We start from the raw sequence: 9,576 nt of genomic DNA, 5'->3' as shown, positions 1-9,576 counted from the left end.
GCAGAACAATAATGAAGAGCTTCACATTTACACGCTGAATGAGCCTGCTGTTACTTTAGTCCATTGTGGTGACATGGTGACATCTATTGGTGGAGATGTAAAGCTGCATGCCTGCCTGATACAACATCATTAATGCATAGAGTTAAACCACGGATCCTTGAGCAGACTCGTGGGGTTCACAGCTAAATGATAATTTCTTAAACTGTCTCTTGACTAGTGCTTCACAGAAGCAGAGGACTATTAAAGGAGTTTGAGATAAATGATTTTACAGGTGGAAAGTAAAGACATACATTTAGTTGAATATCATTATAAAGTACTAGATTTTTACTTTTGTAATTTTTGTATTTTTTCATGTTATTTATGCATGTACTCCACTAAAATACAAGGAGAGAAAGTGAACTTATAATGCATTTGATTGACATCTATAGAAAGTAGTTACTTTTCAGACCAGGATTTTACATAATAACCCTGGTTAAACATAAAGGTTTCCAAACCTCTTTGCCTTCTAAAAGTTATCAACACACACACACACACACACACACACACACAAAGTATTTGGTTAAGTCTACTATTATGTTTCCATCCATGTGCTGTTAGCAGTCCCACCTGATATTGCTTTCAGATCAAAACCTCCACATGGCCTAAATAAGCACGTGCTTCTATAGAAAGTACACCTCAAAAGTTCACCTCATTAAGCTACAAAAGTAAAATGCAATTTGTGCAATGATGCAATATTATATAAGATGTGATGTAAACTGTATTTTCTATAGAATAGTCACTTTTACTGTGATACCTTTAGCAGATTTATTCAGACTTTTACTTATAATAAAGTGGGGGAACACCATTGAATAATTAAGGCTCAGAACGAAAAACTCCAAACTTTGTCATAAACATATTTTGAAAGTCTATCAGTTTTAGGAGAAAATGTATTAGGTTTCCAGGAAGACTCACTCACACACAAATCTGAATCTGAATTTTATGTTTCTTTCAATGTAGGGAATACACGGGATAAAAAGTTTATGATGGCCAGCAAACATATGAAAACAAATGAGAAAACAGGAATTTGACCTTAAATATTCCTTAAAAAAGATATAAACAACAGAACAGACAGACTGGCATAAAGTTTGTCCTGAGAATGTTTTCCAGTTTTCCAGCAAATAACACAAATTACGTTGGCCTCAATAAACTGCAAACATTGATGTACTGAAGGTATAAATATTACTGATAAATAATCATTTTTTGGAGGGCAACACCCTTGGGGAAAAGCTTAATAAAGAATAATAATGATTATCTTTGGTTTGTTTTGTCTGCATCATCACTGCTGGCTATAAGTACAACAACACATCACTGGTCATCATTCAACTCTCATTTTAAACTGACTAGTTTTCTATATATTTACTTTTCCTTATCTCCTATGCACAGTTATGAGAAAACCAATTTAAAATTAAATCACACTTATAAACACAGATCCTTCAGTCATGGATTTCAGCATTCTCTGACACTACTAATAATCGTTTTCCTGAATGAAACATAAGCAACTGTACTGTATATACATTACAAATCTCATGCAGAACACAGTCTACTACAAGGTCCATCCATTCAATATCTGTAATCAGGCTGGAGACTATCCCTGCTGTCATTGGGTGAGGCGGGGTACACCCCAGACAGGTCCAGAGTCTCTCTCAGGGCACAAAATCCTTTGTGTTAGCATTTTGTTTACATAAAAACATAATTGGTCTTCAGACAAAAGTATAGAAAAACTTGCCAACAGACGTGGTTCTTCTGCTTAGAGGAATGCTTTATGGAATTCATTTAATAAGGGTATATACTTTTAATATCATTGCTGCCTAGCCTTTATTTAAAAAGATCTCAGTGACCCTGTATATAATCAGCTCACTCTTCACGTCAACGCTGAAACAACAGGTTTAAATGACCTCTGACTGGGCTGCTCTTATACACTGTATTACAGTTGCATTTGTTTCGATTAAAAACACGTTATGACATTCCTGTACTGTTTTGAATTATTCCAAAATTGTATCACCTTTAGTAAGATTTTTATCTAGCATTTAGCTGTTTTAAAACAAAAAAACTTTAAAATGCTTTTATAAACTTTATAAAATATTGTGGATCCAAAACAGGAAGTCCTGTTTGTCTTACAGAAAGAATAATAGTACCACTCTATTTTGACTATTATATAACACACATGTTATAGTCACACACATGTTATAGTCACTGTTAGGTGTCATACACAGTATTATTTGAAGTGACCACAAGATCACCTGAACAGATTATAAGGTGTAGAGCAGCCATGACCCCAGCAGGGGGCGCCCGCACACAATTTTAGTCTCATTGATGAACTCATCTCAGTCCAGTGCTACACTGTGCTGTGTGCAGTGTGGGCAGTTGGTTCTGGAAACTGCTCATTCTGGCAGTCTCCGTTGAATCTCAGGTCTTGGTTTTGGACTGTCCCGGCCTCATGTGACGTGGCCCGGCTCCCTGACCCATCAATCCTGCAGTTCTAACCATTATAAGTCTGCAACTAGAGTACGGCTACAGCTCGTCTGACTCTCCTCTGGAGCTAGAACTCAGCTGTGTGCCTGAGGCCACAGTTCTGGGTGTGGAGGGTGCAGTACGCTGCACTGTAGGGTGGTTCAAAGGGTCTTGTGTGGCCTCGTATGTAGGCAGCTCACCCTCTGATGGAATCTCCTCATCTTGGAGGTATGGAGGAGGAGGCAGATCAAACCATGGAGGCCGACTAGAGAACAAACAAACAAAAAAGAAGGATAAGATGCCATGGTCCATTAGAAATGGACTGTGCAAAAGGAAATACTGTGAATATGTGAGAAGCTGTTTTTGGGATGGTGGAATCTGGTAACCCTGACTGATGCTCATTGTTGCTAATCTGACTTACATTATCACTTACCCACTGATCTATACGCACTCATTCTGAAGGAATGAAAGAAAGTGTTTAAAATTTAAAAAAGCTGATTGTATTAGATAAACAGCTAACACATGAACAAAATTACATTATACTTCTACAGCTTTCACCACCACTGTTGTTAGTTTTGCTTTAGTCATAATTCGCAGTTCAAGACTGACTTTAGCACTACAGATAAATCATAAACAATTATTATAACCATTATTCCTTTTACCTGACATCCAGAACAGCTTGTGAGTATGATGGAGGTGCGTCCATGGACAGTCTGGAGGGATACAGGGTGCCAGACAGCAGCTGCAATGCCTGAGGAGTAGGGCTGTACTGGCCTGCAGTGCAGGGGGAACTGGGAGATAGACCTGGACTTCTGGGATGGATGTGTCCCCGGTCTAAGATGACCAGACGAGACAGCAGCAGGGGCTGGTGGTGGTGGTGATGTGAGCTCCCTCTCACGCTTCTGGGCAGCAGGACGCTTCTCTTTCTCTGATGATGGAGCACCAAGGCCAGCAATGCCACCACCAGGACAAAGATGACAGCGCTGCCTATTATGGCGTAGGTGATGCTGGGGTAGTAGCGCAGACGGTAGTCCAGTGTGACAAAGTCCTGGCCAGGAGCTTCTGCAGGAACGAGATGCAGAGTAAACTGGGGATGGGTGATGTACGAGGTTGGGGAAGGGTAAGATGAGTGATGGTGAGGGACACACAGAGGGGAATGGAAGAAGGAAGGATGGCAAAGAGCTAAACAGAATGCGAGACTGAGAAAATGGCAGGATGAGCTTTGTAGTTGCAGAGCCAGGGGAAAGAGAAGAGAGACAAGTAGACAGCTATGAATATCAAGCAGTAAATTGTGTTCAGGTTCATTTTGAAATATGTTCTGTGTAATTCAATAGAGGCAGCCTCTCTTGGAGATGAGAGTGCCACATAATAAAAGGATAACAGCAGCTAGACTCTCCCACAGAGTTGGCATAGACAAGGAGAACAAATGGAGCATCATGTACAATGCAGAGGCTACTTTCCAGCCCCCAGGACCCAAGCAGGGACCTCACCCTGTGTTATGAAGAAAGAGAAAGAACAAAAGAGCAAAAGAGTGTTGGATAAAACCGAACTTTAGTTGCTCTGTTCCGAAGATGAGAGAAGGCAGAGCAACACCATGGTCTGGCACAGATTTCCATGTTTGTCGCAGGGAAAGAATCCAGGGAACTTAATGCTCATGGTGCTGTGCTGCTGGGGCTAGCAGTAAGAAACTCAGAGCAGCCAACCCACTGCCTGAAATGAGAAAAGGGAGTACTGTAATGCCAGAGAGCACTGCAGCTTATTATTGTAGATAGGATGAGGGAACAGCACTTAAACATTTTCGCTGACTGATATTACAGTTTGAGAATTTCAATCAGGCACTCAGGGTGAGGCTCATGTAAATGGTGTTTCAGCTGCTTACTGGCAGACAGTACAGTTGTACTAAGGAGAGAGGACGGGAGAGTAGAAAGCTATTTATTAAGGAGCTGCAGAAAGCCTCTGTTAATGAGGAACGAGCTACTTAAAAGTATTTTACAGTTGCTGTTTCAGTTCAAATTACACTAATGCTTCAGGGGGCTGTAAAGATCAAACCTGTATGTGCCTTGTAAAAAGTTCAAAACACTCAGTGGGATACTTTCTATGTTCTGTGTTTGAGGATTTAGTGTTGCTGCCTAATACAATGTGTGTATTGAAGGTTCAAATACTCATGATCACTTACATCTCAGTCATACTGCAGACTGTTGAGGATATTGCACAGAAAAGAGATTTGACATATCTCAAGGTTGAATCAATAGAGCCAAAATGCTTCTGTAAGGATTAGATCCCATGAAACTGCAAAGCAGGCAGGACTTTTTGGTGCTTTTTGAAGTGCTCCGGGCTTGGATGGGTTTACAGGCTTTTGGGGGATGTTGTGTTATCACTGGGTAGAGATTCTCCCCAAATATAAGCTATAGCTACTGTATAGGGTAACTTGTGTAATGCAGTGAGATACATGTCTGATCACTTTTCAAAATAAAGTGCTATTGAAAGGAAACCCAACCTTTCTGATTTCTATAAAATCAAGTAAATGAAATATATTGGAATTCAAAACATGCAGTGATAGTGGTCACAATGTTAATGTAAAGGGGTAGTTTGTCATTTTTCATTAAAGCTAAAGGATGCACGATTTTTCTAATATTTCTTATTGAAAATATGTTCCATAACGTATCTTAATGTGGATAGGTGCTGGGAATCCTCAGAGCACTTTCAGAGCAGGGAGAGGGAGGACTGGGCATAGCAGAGGGGACTGAGCTCATTTCAGCTTTAAAAAAAGTAATTATCTGGTACATAACCTCGGTAACATCACAATGTGTGGTTTGTTGTTTAAGTTTTTTTTTACAGAATAAACAGAAATGTGTTAGTAAATGGACCGTCTACTACCTTCTAGCAGAAAGACACTGGCTAATGCCCTACTGCTTATGCTAAAGTGAGCTTAACTTAATGAACAGACAGGACCATAGTACCAATCTTCTTATCTAACTCTTCACAACAAAGTAGATGTGGATCTTTTTTTCTCTTTCTTTCAGACACCACGCTGCATGTTCCCTCTGCCTACCTGACCTTGAATTCCTGCGGGGTTTTTCAGCAGTGTGTGTGCGTGTGTGTATGTGCGTGCTTGTGGATGCACATACTGTTGAATTTCCAACAACAACCAGCCTGGCATATAACCTATTTATGTACCAGTGTGTAGTCAGGGGCCCCATGCCTTAATTAAGTCTAATCTAATTCAGATTCTCCACCTGCCTGCTGCCCCAACGAGGCACCGGCCAATAAAACAAGCCCCCACGACCCCTGCCTTGTGATTTCAAATTGGCTAGTCCTTCACGCTACCAATTAATTATGAACTGGACTCTCAGCAGAGAAAGGCCAAAACAAAGAAGAATTATTTCCATAATTACATAGTAAAAAAAAAGGACAAATAAAGAGATCCCACCACTGCCACCCTAGGCTGCCTGTCAGGTTTCAGTGCAGTCTTCTGGGAGCAGAGAGAAACCCACACAAAAGGAACTCATAATGCTGTAACATTAACAATGGGAGCCTACTTGGTACATTAGCAATAAAGGCCTGAAAGGCTGTTTCCAACTACACAGGAGATGAAAAGACAGGGAGAAAAATAGAAAGACACTGAAGCAGGCTCCATTTCTGTCAGAGGAGAGAGGTCCCCCCCACCAGTGTGTGATTTGAAACAGCTCTGCATTCTGTGTTTCAGCTCATTTTGTGTTGTTAGTTGTAGTTATAGCACAAAGAAAGGGACCATCACAGACAAAGATAGGTGAAGAGGTCTCACATAACAAAGAAAATAGTCTTAATTACACACCCCCATATCATATCAGTTCATGGCAGCACTCTCAGTAATAATAGTGATGCATATTATTCTTTTCTATTCTTCCTTTTCCTATTAAATCTTGCTCTTAGCATTTACCTGATAATTGAATGTCTCTGAAGAACAGATCAAAGTGCTGAATAACTGAGCCAGAATCAGTCATGTTCATGTTACGCCATGTTATGTTTAAGGTACATGAAAGGAAAATGGGAAAAGCTACATCCTAGTAACTCTGATGCAATTAGTTATTTAAAATTTTGTAGACATTTTCAAGAAAAAGACAATCTACCTGACATATCTATCTATCCATCACTCTAGTGTATCGTATAAAAATCATCGAACTTCAATGCATTTTACAGCCTTTCAAACATTCTATTTGCTGTCACACAAATCTCCCTGCTCACACTCCATGAACTCAAACATGCCTTGTCGGACTAACGTTTCTGACAGTGTTACATTATTCTGAATTCATTTAATGGAAGTGTTACGATCAAAGTTGAACATCAAACTCCCTAGAGGTTTTCCTGTATCATCAAAGTTGACATGAAAGGATAAAATACGTTTGGGCCGTCGACCAATAGCAAAGTGGCTTGGACGGGGTTGACCTCAGGGGGGTTCAAAGTGAAGGAAGTTTTCCTTTTACCTCATTAAATTTCATACAAATCTTGTGGAGCATATGTCATTAGCTAAACATTAATGATCTTAGAGCTTTAATATGAGACAGGAAGACCAGCTGCTTTACACAAGATTTGTTCAGTTTGAAGTTCAAGACATAATGGTTTTATAGTTTATATAGCGAAATAATGAAATGCATAAACACTAAGCAGACCTTTTGGACTTTGGTTCCAAAAGAGTCCAGTTTGGTTCAGTAAAGCCTATAATAAAATTCAGTTCATGGTACTGCAGATTTTCTACACGATGGTTTACGGTAGCTTGTGATCAAAGGGTAAAGAATCAAAATTAGGACTGAAGCATGAAATAATGTTTAAAATATCGAGCTCCAAGTGGTAGTTGACCAAATGTGAACCTGATCAAACTGACCTGAACACTGACTATTCAACTGAAAGGTAACAATAGTGACACTTTGAACATTTGGGTGAAGAAAAAGAGGCTGCAGATGATGGCCTTGTGTTAAACATTATTGACCCAACTCTGCAGTTCTCCCAGTGACACTGACACCTCTAACAGCGCTTCTATACTGTCTTCGACTCATAAACCTTCCCTATGTGCAGACTCAGGGAGAGGGGCAAGGTGCGGTCTTTCTACTAGGCCACTTTAATTACAGTAAAGTGCCTTCTCCCCACATCTCTCCATCTAATACTCTTCCCTGCTCTCCCCTCGTCCTCTCCTCCCCTTTCGCCACTGCTCCGATACTCCTGATGCCATTTCTCCCCCCCGTTTCTCCTCTAATGGCACCCTCTACCTCACCCTTAGCTTCTAGAGTTCTCTACTATCCTCACCACACTCTGTCCCACTCTGCTACCCTCTTGTTGGTAATTCACTGTCATAGAGATGACATGTACCTTGCCTTTTTAATATACTGTACAACAACTGCACTCTGCCAGGATTATGCACTCAATAGAATCCTTATCAACAGCAAAAAAGGAAAACTGAGACTCTTTCAATCTTTATCCACTTTCTCTCTCTGTCCTTTCACACAATCCCATCCAGTTCCCCATTTTACTGCCTTTTCTCTCTAAAAGTCTACCACTCTTTTTGCATTTCATTATCTCCTGCCTGCATCAATCTTATTACCCCTGCATGAGGGGAGAGAATTATAGGGACATAGAGAGGTCGCAGACAGCACAACAGTGGACAGAGGGGAGGAGCTGAAAGGGTACAGAGCTAGAAAAAGATGTGGATGTGCAAAAGGGAGAGGGAAGGGAGATTAGCATATTGTATTTTTGTTATATGCACACACCTCATTTCCTCAGCCACCAAGAAAACTGAACTCCACACATGCTGCTCCTAACCGGCTCAAATCTATTACAAGAGCCACAGTCACACAGAGCCCCTGCTGTATGCCTTCAGTACCAGGAATGAACTCTTTGTGGATTAAGTTTTGCGTAGCTCTCTTTATGGTGTCACCATGTGTAAACTTTTCTTTGATACTTTCTGTTACATGTGTGTGAAATAAAAGTATTAGTCTGGGTGCAAGTTTTACTCTGTGAGGTCACACCCTCTAAATTAGACAGTGAAAAACATATTTACATGACTGGTACAATTAACCTATATTAGGTTGGCAATGATACAGTATACTGTTAAGTACATATAGATATACATTATATATATTGGCATAGATATCATGCAATATAATTTTGACAGGAGTAACGACACTGGAATGATTAACCTGTAATAAAATATTCATGATAAAAAAATATATATCCAGAGTAACTTTAACCAAAGGAAGGGCAGATGATAGTGTTTACAACTGCATCTTTGTACGTGAGTTGGTGCCTTTCAAAATTATTTTGTACAGCAATGCCATTGTTAACATTTCTTAATCAAATATATGTTTAAACCTAACTGTAACATTACAGATTCATTATGTTAGCACACCAGTTACACACACTCTCCACTGAGGGATCTAGATAAAGTATCTGAGAGCTGCTGGAGAGGCTCAGAAAGTGTTATTTTGTTCACACGCTCTGTGTTCTCCTAACGTTTCGGATCTTTGGCATTGTGTAATATAAAAACAGTTCAGTTTCAATCAGATAGCATCTTATTCAAATTAATCAATAAAAAAAACCCTAAATACTAAATAAAATGAAAAAAAAACTATAATTAAAATAAACTAAATGTGTTCATTTTATTTTTATTTTTTACTACTCTGGACAACACCACGACAGACAACCCCAAGACATACTGTATATTGCACTGTAGCACAGCCCAGGGGCTAGAAGAGAGGCAGCTTTCACATCAGAATATTTCTTGAAATCCATCCAAAACAGAAATCCATTGAGACATGCTACAGAACAAGATGAGACAGAATAGTGGTGCAACCATACACATCAACAAACATAGAAAACTATATGTAGTTACTGAAGCAAAGTGAAAGCTGCTGTTAGTGCACAATGGGCTATTGAGCATGCAGTGATTAAAACAAGCTCTGAAGTACTCCTTTGTCTGTCTTTAATCAAATTTTGCTGCAGATCAACAGAACACATGCTGTTAGGTTGCTGAGATACAAGATTTTTTTTTAATGGAGCACATTCCTTTATCGTGTTCGGCTACCTGCCCACGAATATGCTAAATGACAACTGTCT

At 39.7% G+C, this 9,576-nt stretch overlaps 1 protein-coding gene across 1 annotated transcript in view; it reads right to left on the bottom strand.

The window, feature by feature from the left end:
* Window positions 1–962: 962 nt before the first annotated feature.
* The window catches only part of ldlrad3 (low density lipoprotein receptor class A domain containing 3), a 65,962-nt gene continuing 57,348 nt past the window's right edge, over window positions 963–9,576 (bottom strand). The window contains exons 5-6 of the mRNA XM_067502008.1: window positions 3,153–3,552; window positions 963–2,755 (exon numbers count right to left, since the gene is read on the bottom strand). Of these exons, the coding sequence (XP_067358109.1) occupies window positions 2,551–2,755; window positions 3,153–3,552 (605 nt within the window). The 3' untranslated portion in view covers window positions 963–2,550. The remainder of the gene's footprint in view (window positions 2,756–3,152; window positions 3,553–9,576) is intronic.

Source organism: Channa argus, chromosome 4 (assembly GCF_033026475.1).
Source record: "Channa argus isolate prfri chromosome 4, Channa argus male v1.0, whole genome shotgun sequence".
NCBI lineage: Eukaryota > Metazoa > Chordata > Actinopteri > Anabantiformes > Channidae > Channa > Channa argus.
The sequence above is the reverse complement of the archived record's forward strand: the minus strand, read 5'-3'. Positions and strand labels throughout refer to the sequence as shown.